This window comes from Pimephales promelas, chromosome 11 (genome assembly GCF_988280905.1).
Source record: "Pimephales promelas chromosome 11, fPimPro1.hap1.1, whole genome shotgun sequence".
Classification (NCBI taxonomy): Eukaryota; Metazoa; Chordata; class Actinopteri; order Cypriniformes; family Leuciscidae; genus Pimephales; species Pimephales promelas.
Window position 1 is genome coordinate 31845343 of NC_142779.1, and position 25549 is coordinate 31870891.

Here is a 25549-nt window from a genome sequence, read left to right on the forward strand (position 1 = left end):
GCTAATAAGAAAGCTGCTAAAACTACTTTGTTGCTTAAAAAAATTATGGTTTCTTTGTAAATCACCTCCTGTATTGATGTGCTTGTTTCGTGATCTTTTTTTGTTTGTTTTTTTGTTTATTGAACGGTCCCTTTTGTACTGCCTTGCTTACGTCGTCTTTGTGCATAATGTTTTTTTTTTTTTGTTTGTTTTTTAATTTTATCTATTTTTCTACTTGATGTATCCCCTGTGCTTTGTGTTCAATAAAAAAAAAAAATAAATAAATAAATAAAAAATTTCACTTCCCCACTGTAATAGGCTATCTTTTTATTAATGAATTATGCCTTTAGATTACAATAATTTATAACTTGTCTTCTACTCTAGGGTCACAGTAAAGAAAACTCACACACTATATGTAATTAATTAATTTAGATTTTACTCCAGCTGTAAGTTCAAAATGCATTGTACTTAGTAAGCTACGGGCCAATGCTTTAATGTTTTGGAGAGATAATCAAAGTAATCTAGCCTTTTGTGTTTTCAAATGATGTCCATTCAATTAATAATAAAAACAAGCATAACAGATATTGCTTTTAAATTAAGTATAAACTATTCAAATGAAAAGTGTCTAAAATGTAAATAGGATTAAATGAAATGTTGTTTTCAACATAAAATATTTACGTGTTGAGGTCGGAACACTTCCTTGTGTTCCTAGTTTCCGGTCGGAATGCGACACTCTTTCATTGGCAGAACATCAACATGGCGGCTGTTCTGTCGCCGAGACCGTGCGATAGCAATCCTGCGACTCCTGGGACGCAGTCCGTGAAGGTCTGTGAATGTTTGCTGCTACATCTTGTGGCACAGACTGCAGTTATAACATTGTAGAATATGTGGCACACATATATGCTATTACTGCGTCGGTAAAAACTTGAATGTGAGCCAGAGTCGCCTTTGTTTATTTACTATTAGCCTGCTAGCCGACAGAGAGATAAATGCATAAGTTATGTGATGCTCAGGGTAAAACTTCTTATCTAAAAGAAATTAAAACGCATGAAATGACCCCACATGTATTATTTAGATGGTTTTGGACAGACACTAATAGTTTATTGCGGCCATATAATATGAGTTTAGATCTAGGTAGCGCTGCTAAACATTATCTCTCAATTCCTCCCAATGGGGAACGTTGAAATTTCCTTTAAGAAATATCATTTATGTCTCTTGAAACAGGATGACATTGAGGAGAATTCCAGTGATGGAAGTCAAGCCCTCAAGAGACGCAGGATGGGTTCAGGGGACAGTTCCCGGAGCTGTGACACGTCCAACCAAGAGCTGGGGTGAGCAGCACATCTGACACACACAATCAACAAATGTGTTTTTATTAGAGGGTCATGAAACCCACCTGTTTCAGCAGCAGCAGTCAGTCCACGCCACAGATTTGAAAATGCTACAAAAGTGACAGACCCACAACAAAGCTACGGCTTCAGAGTCAGACACTTTTAATGAGAGCAAAATGAAACTATCAAAGCTTCCCACAGATGCACACGTCAATGTACCATTACACCTACACAATATACTCTTGGTTTTATATGTTCACGGTAAATTACATGCGGCACATATCCTGTGACAGCTTAGCCTGGATGCCAGCCCGAATCCTGCCCACAACATTTTTTGGTCGGGAAGTTCGGTCTGGACTCGATCCACTGATCGATCTCACACTGTACTTGATTGTTCAAAAAGTATCATAACTCTAGACGGGTTTGCAATAGAGTGGGTAGATACCTATAAATACCTAGGGGTCTGGTTAGACTCTTCACTCTCCTTCCAGACCCACATCAATCAGCTTCAAGCTAAAATCAAATCTAGGATTGGATTTTTATTTCGTAATAAAGCCTCCTTTACTTTCCCAGCCAAACTTGCCTTTGTGAAAATGACTATTCTTCCAACTATTGATTTCGGTGATATTATTTACAGAATCGCTTCAAATTATCTCCTTAGGAAACTGGATGTTGTATACCATAGTGTCATCCGTTTTGTCACCAATGCTCCATATAACACTCACCATTGCAACCTTTACAGTTTAATCGGCTGGCCTTCATTACATACCCGGCGTCAAAAACATTGGTATCTTTTTATCTATAAATGCTTACTGTGTAAAACCCCACCCTATCTACAAGCATTAATTTCGAGAGCAATCCCCTCTATGAACCTTCGTTCTAGCAGGTATATCACTCTGGTGGCTACTTAAGCTCGTACTTCGTTTGGACGCCTCTCCTTCCAGTTCTCTGCTGCTAATGATTGGAATACACTTCAAAAATCTTTGAAACTTGAATCCACTGTCCCACTAATCACTTTTAAATCATTGTTAGCAAATTTACTGTCAGACCATTGTACATGCTAACCTGATCTGTGCACTTGATCTACGGATCTGTATTAATCTTCTATGTTTATTATGTACTACTTTGTCTTGTAATTTTATGTGTAACTTATGTTTTTTGTACCTCGACGCTTTTTTGGCCAGGTCGCCATTGTAAATGAGAATGTGTTCTCAATGTGCTCACCTGGTTAAATAAAGGTTAAATAAAAATAAAATAAAAGGAGTAATTATGATCAGACAAGAAACGTTTGAGCCAATCAAATTGCCAGGGCGGGCTTTATACGATGATAGACAGATGATCTGCAAGGACGTAATCATCACGTTATCAAAGAGCGCTTAACGTTTCCCTCAAAGATGACGTATAGATTCCGCTGTCGCGTCTGTTGTAAAATAAATTGACAGCGCATTAATTTTAATAGACAAACAGAGAATTGCCATCCTTCCTACATGATTCGGCAAAAGTGTAACTTATCAGCTGGATCCGACGGTCGTTAAATGATGGGACGTAATGAATAGCCTGTGGTCGTTGTGGTTTCTCCTTTAATCGCAATAATAGAGGAGTACGTTATTTAACTTCTAAAATAAGTAAGTTCTGTAGTTGACAACTGTATGCAAAGTAGTTCGCTTACTGCGTTGCTCTGATTGGTTGTAAGTTTAGTGACTATCCAATTGACTGCAGAGTTTTTTTTTCCTGGTTCGGTTAAGACACGCCTCATAATCAAAGCCCTACGGAGAAGTTTAAGACTCATATTCTGACTAGAATATGACGAAGTCAGGCTAGTGACAGCTATAATTCAATGCACTAAATCTACAGCATTTCTTCTCTGCATCGAAAATATATATGAACATGCTGTTGCATCTTTGATGACTTTTGAGGCTTATTTTGCTGTGTTGTTATAAGCCGTTTGACTGGTTTTGATCCATCTCTCACTTACTGTATGTGATCATCTCACTGTTTGAATCGCCTGTCATAGAAATAAACACGTGGTGTCATGAATAATTAAGGCATCTTTTCATAGGTTAAGGACATGCAGTCTTATGAATAATTATGAGACACCGATGAGTCATCAATCCACTGTAGTGCAAGAAAACGACACATCCTGTGATGCTGACATGAAGATGAATTTAAACCCGTAAGTTGAAAATACAGTTTTTTTTGTTTTTATTTACTAGTTTTCTCCTGCAATCCAAACTAACAGATGGTAAAATTGACTTCTGTGATGTTCAACACACATTACTGTTAAAGTCTTCCCCTTTAAACCTTGCCAGTTGTGTAGGCTGAATTATTATTATTTTTTTATTATTGTTATTATTATTATTTTGGCCGGCGATGCAATGATATCCAGGCAGACAAGCAGTGATTTTGTCAGAGGTCAAATTTGAATAAGGAATAACAAATTCAAGTGAAATTATAGACAAACAAATTAAAAAAGTTAAAATTAAAATAGCAAATAAGTTTAAACAAAAATAAAATATATTGTATTCTATAGTTTATTATAAATTCCTAAGTATTAACATATGAAGATTGTGAAGATCAGACTATAAAGAAAGAAGGATCCCAAAGAAGCAAGATATTTGTAGAGGTAAAAGAGAAGTGGAAGTGAAGAGCAACGAATATATCCAGGAAACTTACATCCTCCTAAATGTATGTTTTGGTCTGATAAGAAAAGGTCAAATTGACTTATCCATAATGTCATAGTTGGTGTAACGGCTAGGCTGACGTGGCCGTATGCTGAAATAAAATAATAACAAGTTGACACAAAGTTTGAACCAAATATTTGGCAAAAACATGGCATAGCGAGAGATTTATAATATGTTTTTGTAGGCCGGTCATTTTTGAAGGTGGTAAAAAAATCCCCCAAAAATAAACAAATTTATGGAAGTTGTAATACCCTTAGTGAGGACGTTTTAGTTCCGTGCGAATACATTAACTAGCATATTTGGGGAACAGAAAATCCTCTCTGGGTCAAAATGACCAGAACACAATGTGAGTGTTAAAAGAATATATCTAGAAATATTTCAAACGACCCATCATTTTCTTTTATTATTAAAATAGATTCCTTCACCATGACAATGGAACTATTTAGCAGTTTTTCTTGCACCATCATATTATATTTATTTCTAGGAAACTGCACCTGTTGGTGGTGTTATTGGCTGGCCCAGTGTTAATTTCTTTGTATTGAGTCTTACTGTGTTTCTTTCCAGACCAACATACTTCCCTGCTGAAAATCTGACAGAATACAAATGGCCTCCGGATGACACAGGAGAGTATTATATGTTACAAGAACAAGTGAGCGAGTACTTGGGAGTCACGTCATTCAAACGGAAGTATCCAGGTAAGAGCGACAACAAGCATCTAACTATCAGCAGGGAAAACTGAATTTGAATGGTTTTCATGTTATCGGTCAAATAGTGATTCAGTTACTGATGATAGAGGTGAAGTTTTGTATTTTGCTGTCAACACATGTTTTGATTTTCAACTTTATACCAGATTTGGAAAGAAGAGACCTGTCTCACAAAGAAAAACTGTATCTGAGAGAGCAAAATGTCATTACGGAAACGCAGTGTACACTGGGTAAGATTTTAATAATTCAGTCTTTCTCGCTTCTATTTCTTTTATTATCTTGCATTTGCTTCACAGAAAACATTGACAACAGTTGACTTTCGTCTTACCCTGAAATTAACTGATTTATGTCTAATACAGAGATGGTTTACTTTTCCAACATAGTGATTTAATTAATAATTTGCTCAACAGCTTTTCAGCCTTGACGTGTAGCTTAAAGGGATACTCCACTTATTTTTTTGAAATAGGCTCATTTTACAACCACCAGCCCCCCCCCCCCCCCCCGTTTTCAAATCCATTCAGCTGATTTTCTGATATTTATATCTGATATTTTATATCAGTAATCAGACAGTTTCTGGTACCATTGACTTCCATAGTAGAAAAAAATATACTATGGAAGTCAATGGGACCAGAAACTGTCTGGTTACTGATATTCTTCTAAATATCCGAACATCGTCTGAATGGATTAGAAAACGGTAAAATTCAACTGTTTAACTCTGGGGGAGTTGTAAAATCAAAAAAAAAAAAAAGTGGACTATCCTTTTAATTAGTTATAATAACAGCAGTAATAAATTCAGTGTATCAGCCTAGTCTAAGGCGTAATGTGAGAATCCTATATTGATGTTCCACCCTTCTTCCCTTAGGTCTCACTGCTTTGCGCAGTGATGAAGTTATTGATTTGATGATTAAGGAGTACCCAGCCAAACATGCCGAGTACTCGGTCATACTGCAGGAGCGAGAGCGGCAGAGGATAACTAAGGAGTACTCTGTGAGCACTCTTAGTGCAGTGAGTAACACACTCTTTTATTCGTTATATAAATTATATGGTACTCTTATATACAAATAATTTTACTCCGCAAGGATGAATTACATTGCGTTATACATTATGAGATGTTAACAATTAATCGGCGATCGATTAATTGTTGATAACACATTTAATCGATAAAACTTATCAATTAAGCAGGATCATGCGTGTGTTTGCTGCTCATCCGCGAAACATGTAAGCGAGCGCGCCGGTGTGGTGAAGTGTTTAGTCCCACTGAATGACACACACCGGAGTTGTTTGGGACTATTTTACACCTTCATCATGACTATAAGTTTGCGTGTGCATTCGCAGCCTTTTGTTTTGTACAAATGCAAGTTGTAATAGTTTATTTTGTGGATGCATTTGGTTAAGAATTGACGTGATGCACGACAATGCATTGCACGACTAATAATGACTGCTGGGACTGTCATATTACACAAGATTATGAAGAGAACAATATTGTAATAAAACATTGTGAATTATTTGGGTTTAGATGCCATGTCGCGTTGTTCCAAAAAGAGCGCGTCCACCACAAAATACGAGTCATTTTGAATGGCACGTAACTTAGTTTAAGTTCACTTGTGCATTCACGTCATTTTGTGCAGATATAATTTTGTAATATTATGTTTATTTTGTATATATCTGATTAATATCAAAAAGGATGCGTTAAAAAACGCTAACTAAGTGCTCAATGGTTCAGCGCACGCCACTCAAGCAGAATGCAGGACTCACAATGGTTATGTGGGACTGTCATATTACATAACATGAGAACACTATTTTATTAAATGGTTGTGAATTCATTGGGTTTGGTTGCCGTTTTCAGTGCGTTGTTCCAGCGCGTCCACAACAGTCACACATTCTGACAAGCACACATCCGAGGCGGCGTTGGTGACGCATTGTATTTGTCATTATATTTATATATTAAATAATTAATTTAATTTATCAACCACATCAAAACATTTTACAATCCTACTAACCCTTTATTTAGATTAAAAACCATTCTTATAAATTTGGTGAGGAACATAGCTTTTTGAGCAGCATTTGCAGACCCTGTAATGCTGTTTGCCATTAATGCTAACGATTAATTGATCGTTAATTTAATCATGGGAATTTTTGAAAATTGATATCCCTATATACATTGTTACAACAAAAAATCTATTTCAATGAACTACATGCACTGAGTTTAGTTTTCAAATATGGCTCGCTGACATTCGCTTATGTACGGTATATATTTAGTGTGCTGTAGCCACCTACTGTTTTAAATGTTTTAAGCGCTCAGTTTTTTTTTTTTTTTCATTGACCGTAATTTCAATGTCATTTACCGGTACATGTTTATGCCAAAAATCATAGTAGTAATGCTGTCAATGTGTTAAGGTTTAAGACAGTTAAATTTCTTTACCATCATTACATTTCTTAAGGCAAGTAGCGAATTCATTCAAACTATTTAAAATAACTGGAATAAGAGCACAACAAGCAAATCCTCTTTACCAGTCAAATTCATTTATAAAGGGAAACTCAACAGATATGAAATATGATCAGTTTGTGAACAACACTGTAAATGAGTACTACACTGCTGCAGGTTAGTAGGGAAATATATTCATTTATTACACACAATGCACATTTGGAAATGATTCATGTTAATGCTGAGAACATGATTCATTGTTTTAATCAACTGACAGGCCTAAAACCTGAGTAACTGTCTCTATGTAGGTGCACTGAACGCTGTTACCAGAAATGCCTGAGCCGTACTAAGTAGTATGCATAAGTAGTCCATTTTTTTTTACTTTAGTTTATTAAAACAAAATCACTGTTGCCACAAAAATATCTCAGCACAACTGATGTTAAATTGATAATCAGAAATGTTTCTTTAGCAACAAATCGTCATGATAGAATGATTTCTGAAGGATCATGTGATGCTGAATACTGGATGAATGATGCTGAAAATTCAGCTTTGCTATCACAGGAAATCATATTCAATATATTCAATAGAAAATCATTTTAAATTTGAATAATATTTCGCAAGAATGCATCTTTGGTGAGCATAAGTGACTTTTCAACTGTTATATCCTTGTTTGCAGTAATAAGCATGTAATAATGAAGTCTGTGAGTGCTAATGGTCTGACTTTTTTTCTTTTTAGCAAATGCAGCAACAGAATCCTCAAAAAGTTGAAGCCAGTAAAGTGCCGGAGTACATAAAGAAAGCAGCTAAAAAAGCTGCTGAATTCAACAGTAATTTCAACCGAGAGCGGATGGAAGAGAGAAGGGCTTATTTTGACCTTCAAACACATGTAAGATGCGCTCATGTTCTTTGATAATCTGCTTTAGTGTGTAAAATTCATATAAAACAGCTTCATTTAGATACACAAATGAAATCTTCTAGTACTCCACTTTTAGACGTACACTTCCCTAAGCACTTCCCCTCAGGGGAATCCACCCCCCAACACCCCCCGCCTTTTTGAAGTGGGTCAAGTGGGCGAGGGAAGTTTATTTGGACTGACCCTCGACCTCTCACTTCTGACAGAGGGAACGAGTCCACTCACAGCAGTAGAGTACACACAATCACACTACGTTACTGCAGGTCTCACTTATTTGTTTAATATGTTCTCCAATCGCCCAAGCATACATACAGGCCTATAGAATGGTGCGTAAATTCACAAGGTAAAAAAATGTAAATAATAAATCTGCTCCATATCAGATTCCAAGTGATCAAAGGGTGTATTCACACCAGGGAAGTCCGATAGTTCACTTGCTTTGGTCCGGACCAAATAAATTATTATTATTTTTTTTTTGGTACGGTTCGCTTTCACACTGCTCTTTTTGCAAGTGAACCAAAATTTGTAAACCAAACCACATGTGTGCTAAGGTCATCCATTCATTGGACAAGGATTCTCAAGGGAAATCAGGAAGTGCAAAAAAGGCTCAGCATGGAGATATTTCCATATATTTCATACTGCAATATTTGTTCTTTTACTAATTTTGTGTTAATTCTGTACAAACGCAATATGAAGAAACTAATGAGTATCATATGATACAATGTCATCTATACGAAGTTGTAATTCGGATTTTGAGAAGACGACGAGTGTAACGTTTGATTGGCTCTATAAACGCGGGGAAATACGACAACTCTCGTCTCTCGTGCATCTTTTCATTCGACCACCTTCTGTTTTTTTTTTTATCTCTGGGCAACATCTCAACTTTGCGTTACAAGTGGCACAGAAGACGGAGAAGGTATAAAGTTTTCATTCATAGAGAGGGGCTATGTTCACTCATTCAAATAATGAGATTCTTATTGTGTACTAACAAGTGCTGTCAATGTTAACGCTTGCGATTAAGTTTGTCCAGTTTAACGTAAATTAACGCATCATCATCCTTGTATTGTAACTATCCTTACATTAATAATAATAATAATTCATTACATATAGAATTTTTCTCGGCACTCGTTTTAAGGGGGAAACTCGTCAACCACCACCAAAAGGTGGTGAACTGCAAATGCTTTATGAACTGCAAATGATATTTTTTTGCATCTTTGCGCGATTAGACATTCACACACGACGCGCAGAAAGACGCGCAATATTCTCTTTCGACGCAGTGCTTTCTTGCAATTGGGTCGTTCATGTTCCACACCGTAAACGAACCGTACCAGAGTTCGTTTGGAACCGTACCGAGACCACCTCTTCAGCTGGGTCTCGGTTCGGTTGTTTGGTCCGCACCCGAGTTTGATTGCTGTATTCACACCTGCCCAAAAGGTCCGCACCAAGGGGGCAAACGAACTAGAGTTCGATTCAATCGAACCAAACAAGGCAGGTGTGAACACATTTTAAGGGTTCCACCAGTAAAGGGCACTTGTGCAAAGACGGAGGGAAGTTATAGAGGAAAGGACATAACAAATTTGACTCAAACGCAGCCCTTGTATACCCCTTTTCCACCAAAGCATTTTGAGAGCCGGAGCCTGCACACAAACCAGTTCTTTGTCTTTCGACAGCCAAAGAACCGGTTCTCGGCCAGGAAAACTTGTTCCTAAGTGGCACCAACTCTTTGCTGGACTAGAACCGTTCTTTTACCACGTCATGCTTTACGTCGGGGGCTGGGGCGGGTTTAGATGTGTTCTAAACATCTTTTCTGACCATAATAAAGGATCGCAAAGCCAGGAGAAACATTTGCAGAAACACGATGGAGTCCGCGTTTGTAATTGTTATGGTTGAAGTTGTCTCAAACGTTTCAATTTTAATTTAATTTTTTATTTTATTGAAAACATTAGGGGTACATGCCTAATCAGAAAAGATTACATATCAAAGGAAAAGATTAAAAGACTTGCATATTTCAATTGTTTTTAAAGCCTTCTTTACACGAGTTAGAGATAATCCCAAAGTAATGTTGTACTCGCGAGCGTTTCTAGCTAAGACGTATGACGACCTACACAGTGACATAACAACGTCGTTCCCTGGGCGCTCTAGTCAGTGGAAGAACAAATAGGTTCTGGAAAGTTTCGCAAATTGAACCAACTCCGAACCGACTTTGAACCAGCACCAGTTCCGAACCAGTTCTTTTTTGGTGGAAAAGGGTTAATACTCAGCCAGAATACCCTAATAACATTATCCTAGTGACCACACTGAAAACTTCCGGTTTGTATAATATTGCACTTTTTGAGTCACAGATCCAATCATTTTTCGGATCGGCAAAAAAAAAAAAAAAAAAGTTTGTGTGTTGGGGCAGACTATTATACTTTTTCTTTCTATTTCTTGTTTAAATTACTACTTTGATACCATTGCAAAAGCTTCTAGCCCTAACTAATAAAGATCAGATGTTATTAAAGACAACTGAACATGCATAGATAAATAAATACAATAGAACAAAGAGACAAATTAAATAAACAGTGCTGTAACACTTTACAATAAGGCTAACCATTTGTTATTCTTTGTTAACGTTAGTTAATACAAATCTAGCTGTTCATTGTTCATGTTAGTTCACAGTGCATTAACTAATGTTAACAAGATTTTTAAAAAGTATTAGTAAATGTTGAAATTACCATTAACAAAGATTAACAAATGCTGAAGAAGTATTGTTCATTCTTTGTTAATGTTAACTAATGTAGTTAACTAATGAACCTTATTGTAAAGTGTTACCAACAGTGCTATAAACAGGTTTTTAAAATGTACAGTTTTTCTTATAGGTCTAACAAGGGATTGTCTCTGTTTTGTTTTTTTTTATTAACATTATAAGATATGAATATTAGGCTGCTGTCACTCTGACTGAATGCATAGATCCAATATACAGATACGCATCCGTTTTCTTAACTATTTACATTCTCTTAAGACGTAACAGACTTTGTAAGGATACTTGTCGAGACAGGCATGTTAACAAAATTCTGTATAGAAAACGTATGAAAAGTATGTACAAAACCTTAGGTCCTGAAACACCCTAGCAATGGCTCTGAACATCTATGTAAACATTTATTAACTTATTTCTCTTCTACCTTTAGATTATTCAGGTACCTCAAGGAAAATACAAAGTCCTTCCTCCAGAAAGAACCAAGACCGGTCCATACCCAGTTGCACTCATCCCTGGCCAGTTCCAAGAGTACTACAAAAGGTGAATTGTGTAATAAATTGTTGCTGCTTTTTTTGTAAATCCTGCTGAGCTTCTGATTTACCTGTTTATGAGTTACTGTAGTCTCCATTGTACTGGAATGTTGTCCTAAAATATAGCCACTGTTTAGCTTTCTGATGGAGCTTTTCTTGCCTCATCCAGGTACTCTCCAAATGAGCTCCGCTACTTGCCCTTGAACACAGCTCTGTTTGAGCCTCCGCTGGACCCTGAGCTGCCTGCCCTGGACAGTGATGGCGACTCTGATGATGGGGAAGATGGAAAAGAAGACGGAAAAAAACATAAAGGTTCCTCTGTAAGTTGTTTTCATGTGACCGTGACTATAAATGCACAGTTGGTTGAGTTAGAGTCTCTCGTAGCCAGACGTCCAGACTGACGGTAGAAGGTCAGGGCCCGTATTCATGAGGATTTTAAGAATCCTCTCGGGAAACTCTTAATTTAGCTTAACTTTTATGTTGGAGTCTTCGCTTAAGAGCGATTAGGGACCGATCTGAGAGCAACTCTGAGTAAGGAAAAGACAAAAACTTTCATCTTAGTGAGGAGGCGGGACTGACCCCGTTTCTATGTATTACACAGTCTTTTGAAGACTGTGATTGGTTGGTTGTCCAAGAAGGAAAAAAAGAGTGATTTTAAATATATGGTCTAAGCCTTGACTTTGAAATTACATGCATAATTTTTTCCTATTTTACCATTTTCTCTTTCTCTCACACACACACAGACACATTATATACAGTGATGTGAATAAGTTTGGACACCCATGCTAAAGTTGCCTAAAAAGAGGAATAAAAAATCATCTTTTGGATGTTGATCTTAATGCCGTAATTAGAAAGATGAGGAAAACTCCAACCTTTGAGGACACCAATTTTCTTTGTGAATGAATAATGTATCATAAATAAATAAATGTTTTTCCTTAAAATACAGGGTGCATAAGTCAGGACACCCCTATGTTAAATTCCCATAGAGTCAGGCAGATTTTTATTTTTAAAAGCCAGTTATTTCATGGATCCAGGATAATATGCATCCTGATAAAGTTCCCTTGGCCTTTGGAATTAAAATATCATCACATCATCACACACCATTCACCACACCTAGAGATTGGCATGGGGTACTTTCCATCAGATCATCTTTCAATGCAAATCAAACCAGCTATTAGGCTAACTGAAGTAAAACCATGCCAATCTCTAGGAATGGTGTGTGATGATGTGGGGATATTTTAATTCCAAGGTGTCCTGACTTATGCACCCTGTATTTTAAGGAAAAACATTTATTTATTTATGATACATTATTCATTCACAAAGAAAATTTGTATCCTTAACGGTTGGAGTTTTCCTCATTTTTCTAATTAAGACATTAAGATCAATATCCAAAAGATGATTTTTTTTATTCCTCTTTTTAGGCAACTTTAGCATGGGTGTCCAAACTTATTCACATCACTGTATGTGTATATAAATCCTTTTTTTATTTACCATGCTGTTAATTTTTTATAAGGTATTTAAATGGTTTAGAATGATAAAAATGATTCCACTCTTTCCAATTGCAATGATTGCTGGCATATCTAGTTAAGTGGTGGTTTGAATGTTGGTTTTAATGTAACAAACATGGAATCGAAACCAAGATGGACGAAAAAGCCAGACTGGACTGAGGAACAGTGTTTACTGTTAGCCCAGTTAGTGGATGAACTTTAAGGTCATACTTAAAGGAAAATTCGGGCCGGTTGTCAATCTATAGCGTCTAATCAACTCAGTCATCTATTGTCTGCAACACAATTCTTCTCCTTCTTTGTCTTTCTGCTAAAGAAACTCTTAAGCCTCTTAAAAGTCCTCATCCATACTCCTAACAATTTTGACCTTAAGACTTCTTTTAAGGGTTAAGATGCTCTCTAAATTACTTTTTACACTTTTCTTTAATTTTAAGAGTAAAACTAATTTTCTTAGAATTTTGCCACTAGGAGCAACTCTTTGCATTAAGATTCTTTACGAATACGAGCCCTGGAGTCCATAGCAGCTTTTATTGGCCCTAAAGCTGTCTGACTGACATGTAAAGCAGCCAATCACAGTTTGTTTTGTGTCGCGTCATGTTTAGGGGCATTAAAATGTAACTTCGATGTCCCTTCGAGTCTATAATGCAAACTTTACATACTTTGAAAATCCAACGTTTAGTTAATACTGATAAGTGCTTATCACAGTTTTAAACAAAATAATTTTCTTTTTCCATGAGGGGGTTTGGCACCACGGCATCTTTGTTTCCGAGTGGAACGTTAATGAACGCGACACACACGTCTCCTGGAAGTCCTGTAGAGTTCAACCAATCAGACTCCTGAAATGTTTCCAATTTTGTGTGCCTTATGCATCAAACGTTTAGCTAACAGTCTGTGGTTGTGACGTCTGAGGCTGAGACTAGTTTAGTTATAGTTAACCCTCTGGGGTTGCTGCATTTTTTTTCCTGATAACATCAAAAATAACCTAAAATATAATTGGTCATACAGATAACAGTGGGACATCGTTTTAAACTAGGGCTGAACGATTAATTGCATTTGCAATAATATCGCGATATGATAACACGATTTGTTAACCGCAAAAGCTGCGATTATACTGGTCACGTGACACGTGAGAGAAAAGCAGTCAGCAAGATCAAGCAACAACTTGGCACGCTATGCATATAGATCTGGCATACAGGAAAGAACAGTTTATTTTTAATGTATGTGATATTGTGTTATTTATTCTCTCTCCAACAATTCTGGATCGATTCAGACAATTTCAGAATCGAGTCTGAGCTTAGTTTTTAAACACACACACACACACACAATGTTCGAACCTTCTGAAACATAATATCTCAAAGTTCGGGGTTTAACTGAATTACAGGGACATTCGCGGGCTTCATTGCAAAGGTTTTGCCGCTTTGCTTGATGTTATAACGTTACTCTTGCAGTGCGCAGTCTTGGCCGCCGGAATTTTTCTTACAAATGCTCCACGAAGGCATTATTTATGCCTTTTGGAATGCAATTAGCTTATATATTAAAACTATGAAAATCACTGAGATAAATCACTTTCATTTTAAAATACTTGCGCGCACGCTTTGTGAAGAGCGCTCGTGCATGCGGCTGTGAGCGAATCATTGGTTAAATGTACTTGCATCTCAAAATGCTTTTCTGACGTGAAATTAATATAAACACGGTCAGTCATATCTTAAACCAACAGGGCAAACCACATTTACAGTTACAAGAGATATGTGCATTAGTGTGAATGCAGCTTATCGTATCTACACTAAACTGAGGGGGAAATCACTCCAGCTATTGAATAAAAAACATTCGGACAGCCTACTTTTAAATACTGATATAAAGCACTCTTTGTTTATCGCTTGTAATGCTTTTTTTGTTTGTTTTTTCTTCTCTTTATTTACTAGCTTTTATATTTTTAAGTTATATTAGTTTATATAGCCTATTTAAAATTCTTAACATGTAATTGGTTTAATTAAATGTTTATATATATATATATATATATATATACACTGTATATACACACACACACACAAGTATGAATTGTACAACAATGGACAATTTTGACCATTCTTCTAGAAGCGCATTTGTGAGGTCTGGCACTGATGTTGGACGAGGAGGCCTGGCTCGCAGTCTTTGCTCTAATTCTCCCCAAAGCTGTTCTATCGGGTTGAGATCAGGCTAGTCAAGTTCCTCCACACCAAACTCGCTCATCCAAGTCTTTATGGACCTTGCTTTGTACACTGGTGCACAGTCATGTTGGAACAGGAAGGGGCCATCCCCAAACTGTTCCCACAAAGTTGGGAGCATGAAACTGTCCAAAATGTCTTGGTATGCTGAAGCATTAAGAGTTCCTTTCACTGGAACTAAGGGGCCAAGCCCAACCCCTGAAAAACAACCCCGCACCATAACCCCCCCTCCACCAAACTTTACACTTGGCACAGACAGAGAAGTGTGATTGGTCACTCCAGAGAACATGTCTCCACTGCTCTAGAGTCCAGTGACGGCATGCGTTACGCCACTGCATGCCACGCTTTGCATTGCACTTGGTGATGTAAGGCTTGGATGCAGCTGCTCGGCCACAATCCGAAGGCCACATGAAGTTTGGGGGTCTGTCGCTATTGACTCTGTAGAACGTTGTCGACTTCTGTGCACTTCACATGCGCTGACCCCGCACTCTGGTTTTACGTGGCCTACCACTTCATGGCTGAGTTGTTCTCAATTGCTTCCACCTTGTTATAATCGGAACGGAAATAAAGAAACGTCCCGTGTCTTCGAATTAAACTATAAATTTCTACAGATTTGAAAGTTGGTGGAAACTGTCGGGATAATGTAAGTACACATCTAATAGAAATATATAACATAGATAGTTTTTTTTGCTATTTTTAAAGCAAAAAAATACATAATGTGCCTTTAAAGGAGCATTTCACCCATTTCAACAATCTTTATTGAAAGTGGATCATATATAGTCGAAATGTAAAAGCATTTTTGAATTTGGTGCCCTCTTGACCGAGAAAAGACAGAAAATAACCGAAGGGTGCATTTGTATGAAAGACTACAACACCCACAATGCACCACATTGGCACAGCTCCACTAGCCACACTCATTAATCCGGAACTGCGCGCACATCAGAGAAATCATTCTTTCATCAACAAGGCTAACGTTCAGCTGTCACCAGAGTTTGAAATTTAATTCGCGCAAAATTTCTAGTTAGTTGGCTGTGGCGAGCAGGACGATCGAGGGCGAGGGACATGAGAGTGGCGCGAGAGGACGGCGCGAGGCCGGTGGTGTGAGTGATAATGAAAGACGAGACGCACCGACCGGTCTCGTATCTCTCACAGAGGAGCGGGAGCATAAACGGCAGATCGAGAGAGAAACAGGCCTGATTTTATGTTGTGTGTGGACATCATTCGTCAATGAGGTGCGGTCGGCTTATACTTTCGTTTTGTATTTTTTCATTTTACTATTGAAATGTTTCAATGTTCGCCGGTTCCCGCCTCCTTCTTCCCACAACAAACCTCATTAATGTTACATTGGCAAACTCATTAGTGAATTACTCCTCCTTTCTATATGGTGAATTACTGCATGATACCTGGATGTTCAGTCAGGCGAAACTATGATGGTTCACATCACAACGCAAACATCCGTGTGCTCGTCTGATTCAGAGATTTCATCCAGGAGAAATTGCCATCGTTGAAATTCTCTGCAGCAGACGGCTGTGTCCATAGGCTGTAGTCCGTTCTCCTCGACCGCGACGGGCAGCCGCCTCCGGTTCCTCCATCAGCCTCAGCTGCTCTTCACTATACTGTGGCTTGTAAAGATAGCGGATTCGAGCAGCAGACTTTCGAAATCCTCTTCTTCCAAATCACGTTTAGTTTCCGTCATTGTCATACTTCCTTTCTCCACAGCGCTTGTTAGCTTAGCTTCCAAAAACAAGATGGCGGATATTGATTCAGTGTCTGCAAGTGAAATCCCACCCACTGATCTGTAATAGGCCAGTAGGGTGAGCGGGTCCCGCATCCTTGAATAATAATGAGCTAATGTTTGTAGTCTCTACACATTTCAATGAAATGTGATTTCCTGCTTATGACGCTAAATGACGATTTTTACGTCATAATAAGCAGGAAGTAAAACTCTCCCATCTCAGGGGAAAATAAGGGAATAAACCATGACCATTCAAAAATATGACTGGGTTTCTAAAGATATAAAGCTTAATGCAAACGGGTGAAGTGTCCCTTTAAATAAAGTGGGTCAATTTATTTCCTGTTGACTTGCAGGACAGTTCATCGGGAAACACTTCAGATGGAGACAGCCAAGACAGCGGAATTCAATCCAAAGTCAAGAGCAAAGACCGTCCCGGCACCCATGGCAAAGACGCCACTCCTCGCAGCATCCAACACAAATCTGTCCCTGGGTACAAGGTAGAAGAAAAAAGCCCCTGATCTTTTTTTTTTTAAATAACCCAACACCTCTCTTCTCCCCTTTTCGCCACCCCTCTTTTCCAGCACTTTCAGCAGAGAAGTCCTCTTTCTTTTGACTTGATCATCAGTACCTTGTCCAAGCACTCTCATGCACTCACACGCGCACACACAAACACACACTCCCTGGTGGTCATAGACTGGGACTTCACGTGTCAATGGAACTTATTTTCCTTTTTTAAGTGTGGCACTCGTTTTCTTCAGTGCCAGGAAACCCAGTGACGGTTCCTGTGTTCTGCACAGACCTTTTGAGCAATAACGTTTTTGTGTGGTACTGCTGTTAGTATAGGGCTTTTTTCTTTTCTTTTCTTTTTTGCTGTGATGCACTTCTGAAGGTAAATACCCGTATAAAGTGAACAGTACTTCATATAGCTTAAAATACCTCTATTTATCTATCAATATCTATCTTACCTGCCTGTCAGTTATAGTGAAGGGCACGTTGATGGTTTTCTTTGGCTGCTAAACTCTGAAAAGTGTTAATCCATAGATATGAAATGGTTGAAGAAATATTAAGAGTGCACTCAGTAATTCTTTCCCTGATTTATGCATATGTAATCGTAAGAAACAAAAATTTGAATAGCACTTTTGGATAAGGAAGCTATTGTTTTGAAATCACATGGTCAGCTGTGTTGCAACCCAACCAAGTTACTTGTAGTAATAACGAAATAGCAATAATAACAAGCATGTATTTTATGTTTAAAACATGTTTTTAAAGCTTGTAAAGGGATAGTTCAACTAACCCTAAACTGACTTTTGCAAATCGTAACATTTTTGAAGAATGTTGGTAAGAAAACCTTTTGATTACCATTGACATCCATTGTATCATGGATAAAATAATTTTTATTTTCCGCTGAAGAAAGCAATTCATATTTTTGTTCTTAATATATTATTTTATGTTCCACTGAAGAAAGTCATAGAGGTTTGGAGCCACATGATTAGTAAATGCTGACAGTTTGCATTTTTGTATGTACTGTCTCTTTAAAGATGCTAGATGAAGAAGAGCCAGTGAAACAAACTGAGTGCACTTTTAAACTGAGCTTTATTTATGGTTTATTTGTCATGCTAGTGATGCATAACTATCTTTCAGGCATGAAATGGTTATCAAACTACTGTTTGGTATAACATTGTCGAAGTCAGTTTGTTTTCTATACTGACTCTATGGGCACCTTAAATATGCTTTATATCAGTGTTTCCTTTGATTTACTCTGTTTAAATTGTGTAAGTTGTTGTTTTGTTTTCTTGTCAAAATGCTTGGCGGATCAACAAAAGGTTTACCTTGACACTACTAATTATCCTCAATGTCTCACTTTTTTGTATAAAACAAAATTATAAAAAGTGAATACATCACAAACAGTAATTTGGCAGTGTCATAATACATAAAATAAATAATAAATTAGTAGCTTGCCCACATGCTTGCATTTAACGCTATATTTTTCCATACAGAAATGATGCTGATTTGTGCAATAGGTGTTGTTTTTTATACATGTATATATTCTGGGTTGCTAAGGTTTTTTCTTATTCAAACCTTTTCTTGTGGAAATGTTTGCATATCTTTTTATTGGACAGTTTGAAGCAATTTTGACTACATCTTAGCTAAAGTCTTATTTGACGACTTGTCTTAAAGGAGTAGTTCACTTTTGAAAACTTTTGCTGATAATTTACTCACCCCCATGTCATCCAAGATGTCCATGTTTTTCTTTCTCTAGTCGAAAAGAAATTAAAGTTTTTGGATGAAAACATTCCAGCATTTTTCTCTATATAATGGACTTCAATGGGAACCAAACGGTTCAAGGTCCAAACCGAGAGTTTAAGTGCTCATAGTGCTCATAGAAGCCTGTTGTTTGGTTCATTCAACGAACGAAACGAACTAATTGACTAAAAAGATTCGTTCATTTTGATGAACGAGTTTGAACAGGAGAGTCACGAACGTGCATCACAGAACAGAGCAAGGCGAGCATTTGAGCTTATAAAACAAAAACTTTTTTATTTAGTTTTGAAATGAGCAATCGTTTAGCTTGATGAGACCCTTATTCATCGTCTGGATTCGTTTAAAGCCCTTTGAACAGTTTGCACTTAAAGTGTCTTTTGGACCTTGAACCGTTTGGTTCCCATTGAAGTCCATTACATGGAGAAAAATGCTGGAATGTTTTCATCAAAAACCTTAATTTCTTTTCGACTGAAGAAAGAAAGACATGGACATCTTGGATGACATGGGGGTGAGTAAATTATCAGCAAAAGTTTTTTGAAAAGTGAACTACTCCTTTAATTATTAGTTCCCCCTGTAGTTTCATTATGTAAAGAAGTATGAGCAGAGTAAACTGAGTAGTCTGCCAGTATAGTCTGCCTTCTAGTCTGATGAATTCCAGAATTAAATGAAACTGGATTTTTTTTTTTCTTTAAACAAAATGTACATGTTAATCTAATTTAAGATTTAAGCGGTTTAGTCCCGAGTCCCAGTGCAGTACTTGATTAAAACAGTAGGTACAGCTTCTGTTGATCCTCTCACTCTCAGTATGTTTTTGGCTTGTTTGTTTCCATCCCTCTTTTATTCAATCTCTTGAGTCTTGTTAAAAGTATTTGTAGTTAAACATTAAATGTTCTTGTTCCTGTTGTGTGATATTTTTTTTTTTTTTTTAATGTAATACTCTTAGTTCGGCTAGTACTATTTCCTACTGTGACAGAGTGAAGGCTTTTGTCCTTCCGTTAACTTCACTAACATCTAAATGTGTCTTTGACCTGTAGCTTGGCCTGCCTCTTTCGTTTCCCCAGCACAATGTTATCACTGCTCTTTTTAGTTTCACAGTTTTTATGGTAGGGCCTTTGACTTGTCCGTATTTAGAGGAACCTTTTGAATAAAGAGGTTTTAAAGAAATTAGGCTGTAGAGAGATTTCTTAATGGCTGTGAGCACTGAATGAAAGTGTCAATTCTGTGTTGTTGTTGTTAGTAGCACAAGAATTACAGAAATGTTCTGTATTTTGGCCACTTTTTGGGTGTTGTGGCCTTTTTATACACATTACTCTTTCTTTACAATTGGCTTTTCCTTCTGCGTATTGGTTTATTGGTGTGAAACACCTTTTTTGAGATCAACTCTTCTTAATATAGCAAATATGTATTTTTTTTTTTTTTTTTTTGTAGATTCCTCTGTTTTCCTCAATTGTAATTCTTTACAATTGGCTTTTGCTACTGCGTATTGGTTTATTGGTGTGAAACACCTTTTTTGAGATCAACTCTTCTTAATATAGCAAATATGTATTTTTTTTTTGTAGATTCCTCTGTTTTCCTCAATTATAATTTTGAATATCACAATTTATGCATTGCTAAAAAAGTTTTCCTGCATGTTTTTGTTCCAAGCATTTACTGAAACAATTATTCAAATGGTCGCATTGTGTATCAGTCTTGATATACTCTAAATTATATACACAACCAAGTAAAAGTTTGGGCTCTGTAGGGTTTTTAATGTTTTTGAAAGAAGTCTATATGCTCACCAAGGCTGCATTTATTTGAAAAATACAGTAAAAGTATAAAAGTGATTTTTTATATATATATATATATATATATATATATATATATATATATATGAAGAGTTCAGATGCAAAAGCCTCTAAGTGCCATTTGAAATTTTCTTCTATAATGATAATTTTTATCAAACTTGTACATTTAAGTTCAGTAATTTCACTTAAATGGCAATTCATAGGTAATCTTCATTGTCATTTAAGTGAAATTACTGAACTTAAATATACAAGCTTGGTAAAAATTATCATTTTAGAAGAAAATTTCAAATGGCACTTAGAGGCTTTTGCATCTGAACTCTTCATATATATATATATAATGTGTGTGTGTGTATTATAAATGTATTTAATCTCCCTTTTGAACAGTTTAATGCACCCTTTCTGAGTAAAAGTATTATTTCTTTAAAACATCTTTGCGACCCCAAACTTTTTAATGGTAGTGTATGTTTAATCCTGATTTATGTCCTATACAGATGTTGGTCTTTTTTTCTTTTTCTTTCTTGCTTGTGTACTTATTTTGTGCTTCTTAATTTTAATATTAGACAATTCCAATTATTTTTAAGATCCTGCACCCAGATTATTCTGGTATTTTGGCTCATTTAAAGGGATAGTTCACCCAAAAATGAACTTCTACCACAACAATACTTTTACAAAAGAAGATATTTTGAAGAACGTTGGCTTCAATGGGTGCCATAGACTGTTTGATTACCAACAATTTTATTCTTCAAAATATTGTTGTTTGCGTTCAACAGAAGAAAGAAACTCATACACGTTTGGAACAACATGAGGGTGAGTAAATGGTGAGAAAAAAAAAACATTTTTGGGTGAACTATCCCTTTAATTTTGAAAATCCTAGTGGTTTTGGTTCGAGCGTAATGTATGACCTTGGTTGCCATGGCGTTTATAGCATTACTCTGCCCTTGCAGCCTAAGGTCATTCCCAATGCTATATGTGGCATATGCCAGAAGGGTAAGGAGGCCAACAAGAAAGGCAAACCGGAGGCTCTCATCCACTGCTCCCAGTGCCAAAACAGTGGTAAGTCAAAACCATCTCTTCCTGATGTAGTGGTCTACCACACTGCTAGTGTTTATCCCTTTAAACATTTCTCTTAAATGTAGTATTCGAACAACACTTATCTTAAAACTGTTACCTGGAAGCCGGGGGTCAAAATTGTCCTCTTGATGATTGAAGATGCTGTTTTATGATATCTTAAGTATCTTTTCCTAAGTGTCAGCATCCTCTTGAATCAGCCTGAGGGTTTATAGCATGACGAGAATAGCGGAGATGATGAGAAGCCTCACTTTGTGTTCAGGTCACCCGTCCTGCTTGGATATGAGTGTGGCGTTGGTGTCCCAGATCAAGAGTTATCCCTGGCAGTGCATGGAGTGCAAGACCTGCACCGTCTGCGAGCAGCCCCACCACGAGGAGGAGATGATGTTCTGTGACAAGTGTGATCGAGGCTACCACACCTTCTGTGTTGGCATGGACTCCATTCCTCTGGGTGAGTCTGCAGCTGACAGTCTCTTTCCGATGTCCATGCAGGAATACATAAACACGATATTGAGCTAATCTTGTCATGTTGAATTTGAGCTGTTGAAATCTTACTTCACCTCTCAAGCTTTGTAGAAGCCTGTTGTAAGGAAACAGTTAGAAATAGGATTTGGTTGCATCAAACCCATGATCAAATACACTCACCTAAAGGATTATTATGTTCAATTTCTCTTTAATGCAATCATCTAATCAACCAATCACATGGCAGTTGCTTCAATGCATTTAGGGGTGTGGTCCTGGTCAAGACAATCTCCTGAACTCCAAACTGAACGTCAGAATGGGAAAGAAAGGTGATTTAAGCAATTTTGAGCGTGGCATGGTTGTTGGTGTCTGAGTATTTCACAATCTGCTCAGTTACTGGGATTTTCACGCACAACCATTTCTAGGGTTTACAAAGAATGGTGTGAAAAGGGTAAAACATCCAGTATGCGGCAGTCCTGTGGGCGAAAATGCCTTGTTGATGCTAGAGGTCAGAGGAGAATGGGCCGACTGATTCAAGCTGATAGAAGAGCAACTTTGACTGAAATAACCACTCGTTACAACCGAGGTATGCAGCAAAGCATTTGTGAAGCCACAACACACACAACCTTGAGGCGGATGGGCTACAACAGCAGAAGACCCCACCGGGTACCACTCATCTCCACTACAAATAGGAAAAAGAGGCTACAATTTGCAAGAGCTCACCAAAATTGGACAGTTGAAGACTGGAAAAATGTTGCCTGGTCTGATGAGTCTCGATTTCTGTTGAGACATTCAGATGGTAGAGTCAGAATTTGGTGTAAACAGAATGAGAACATGGATCCATCATGCCTTGTTCCCACTGTGCAGGCTGGTGGTGGTGGTGTGATGGTGTGGGGGATGTTTTCTTGGCACACTTTAGGCCCCTTAGTGCCAATTGGGCATCGTCTAAATGCCACGGCCTACCTGAGCATTGTTTCTGACCATGTCCATCCCTTTATGGCCACCATGTCCCCATCCTCTGATGGCTACTTCCAGCAGGATAATGCACCATGTCACAAAGCTCAAATCATTTCAAACTGGTTTCTTGAACATGACAATGAGTTCACTGTACTAAAATGGCCCCCACAGTCACCAGATCTCAACCCAATAGAGCATCTTTGGGATGTGGTGGAACAGGAGCTTCGTGCCCTGGATGTGCATCCCACAAATCTCCATCAACTGCAAGATGCTATCCTATCAATATGGGCCAACATTTCTAAAGAATGCTTTCAGCACCTTGTGAATCAATGCCACATAGAATTAAGGCAGTTCTGAAGGTGAAAGGGGGTCAAACACAGTATTAGTATAGTGTTTCTAATAATCCTTTAGGTGAGTGTATTTATGGCACGATTTTTGTTTATTTTTAATAATTCAAATTATATGCATGTCTGCAGCTATTTATATATATAAATAAATAAACACACACACAAGGCTTGAGATTAACGTTTTTTCTCACTAGCCACTCTGCATTTTCAAGACATCGATATGGAAAACTGGCTTTTAGATGTTTTTAATATTATCTCATAATTTGGCAGCTGGGATATTAGGCTGCTGTTACTTTAAGACCTGGTGCACAGGAAAAAAATGTGCTTAAGTACAGTAAAAGTGCTTAAGTACAGTAACAAAGTAAAAATGCTTTGCTGTCCACCACTGACAGCAGCATTCCTCCAGTCTTCAGTGTCACATTATCCTTCAGAAATCATTCTAATATCTTGATTTGCTGCTCAAGAAACATGATTATCATCAATGTTAAAATCATTTGTGCTGCTTCATGTTTTTTTGGAATCAATGATTTTTTTTTTTAGCATTCATTGACAAAAAGAAAGTTCAAAAGAACAGCATTTATTTGGAATACTTTGTAACTTTTTGAATTTCTTTACTGTCACTTTATCAATTTAATGCACCCTCACAGAACAAGTGTTAATTTCTTTTTTTTTTCTTTCTTTTTTTTACTTGACCACAACTTTTGAACGGCAGTGTTTTGTATATAACAAACGCTAATAGACAAATTTTGATTTCAACTTTAAATTTATATTTATTTTTTCAATTATTTACTGAGACTGTGACCTTCAGAGACAAAGAAAAAGCCAACAATAAACGTGGAGGAAATTAGGCTAGTGTTGAGCAGTGTTCCTATAACAGGCTTCTGTTAAGGCGAAAACACTCAACATAAAAAAATGAAAATGTTCCATTAAAGAGATCTTTTTGAACAGTCCAACATTCACTTTTTTTCTCTCTCTCTCTCTCTCTTCATCAGGTTGCTGGGTCTGTGATTTATGTAACAAAGAAATACCGACACCTCAGAAGAAAGGAACAATAAAAACACCAAAAAAATCGAAATGAGCTCCCAAAAGTTGACCAATTTTTACTACACTTTTGATATTAATTTTTATTTTTCTATTATTTGAATAAGTCTATGTGTTTGGTATGTTGAATTAATTTTGTTACATTTTGTTGTATTTCTTTTTATATATTGTTTCCACTGTAGATTGTTTTTGTAACATTTAAAATAAAGTTAAAACTGATTGTGTGTTGCTTTTGTTTTAGTAATTGTTGATTGTTTTGAAACATTGCTCACTCCAGTGTTTAATAATTCTTTCTTAGTGATGCTCATAATTCCCGATGCAGTCATTACGCGGCGACTCGTGTGTTTAACTGAGCAGCAGGAGGACGCACGGCACAGGGTGTTTTAACCACACCATTGACACAAGTCAGTCGTCTCAACTTTCACTGACTAGTGAATGGGAACTGTATTTGTGTGTTGTTTTGTGCTGTGTAGCAGATGCCACGTGGAGGTCAATAGTAAATCAGCAGGTAACAGGTGTGTGTGTGTGTGTGAGACGGCTGCTCTGACACCTGATATATGTGTATGCAACACAATAAACACTCCAACCTGCTCCTTGGAAAGCCTTGAAACAAAGGGTCCATCTTTCCATTGAGTAGTCGGCTCTGTTGTGACCGAGCCACAGGTGATGTCTGGCTGTGTTGTGTAACCGGATCCGGCCAGCGTCAGGTAACTATTCAAAAGATCCTTTTGGATGAAAATGATATGCCAGTCTTAAAGATAAGTAGATGTATGCCCCCAGGGGTTAGTGTATGGGTGCAGTCTCTGGCTCCACTGATCTATTATTACCAAACCATTATTATAATCAAATCAATGTATTTGATTATATTTCCCAATTTTGTTGACTTT

General features: G+C 37.3%; 1 protein-coding gene across 2 annotated transcripts; it reads left to right on the plus strand.

The window, feature by feature from the left end:
- The first annotated feature begins 667 nt into the window (after window positions 1-667).
- Window positions 668-24875, plus strand: phf10 (PHD finger protein 10). 2 transcript variants are annotated; one of them, XM_039690675.2, is made up of 13 exons: window positions 668-804; window positions 1204-1310; window positions 3370-3483; window positions 4556-4686; window positions 4842-4925; window positions 5558-5700; window positions 7857-8006; window positions 11198-11307; window positions 11467-11617; window positions 17095-17238; window positions 21732-21840; window positions 22118-22306; window positions 24614-24875. In XM_039690675.2, exons 1-13 carry the CDS (start codon window positions 736-738, stop codon window positions 24697-24699), a joined length of 1587 nt encoding a protein of 528 aa, XP_039546609.2. In that variant the 5' UTR covers window positions 668-735; the 3' UTR covers window positions 24700-24875. The 2 variants fall into 2 exon arrangements, with proteins under 2 accessions (XP_039546609.2, XP_039546610.2); XM_039690676.2 differs by lacking the exon at window positions 17095-17238 and having other exon boundaries at window positions 24614-24866.
- Window positions 24876-25549: the final 674 nt, after the last annotated feature.

What these genes read in the sequence shown, in the direction of transcription:
- phf10 (XM_039690675.2), top strand. Translation starts at nt 736, where the DNA reads ATGGCGGCTGTTCTGTCGCCGAGACCGTGCGATAGCAATCCTGCGACT. An exon ending in TTCCAAGAGTACTACAAAAG is followed by an intron (nt 11,308 to 11,466) that starts GTGAATTGTGTA and finishes TGCCTCATCCAG; the next exon opens with GTACTCTCCAAATGAGCTCC. An exon ending in CATGGACTCCATTCCTCTGG is followed by an intron (nt 22,307 to 24,613) that starts GTGAGTCTGCAG and finishes TCTCTTCATCAG; the next exon opens with GTTGCTGGGTCTGTGATTTA.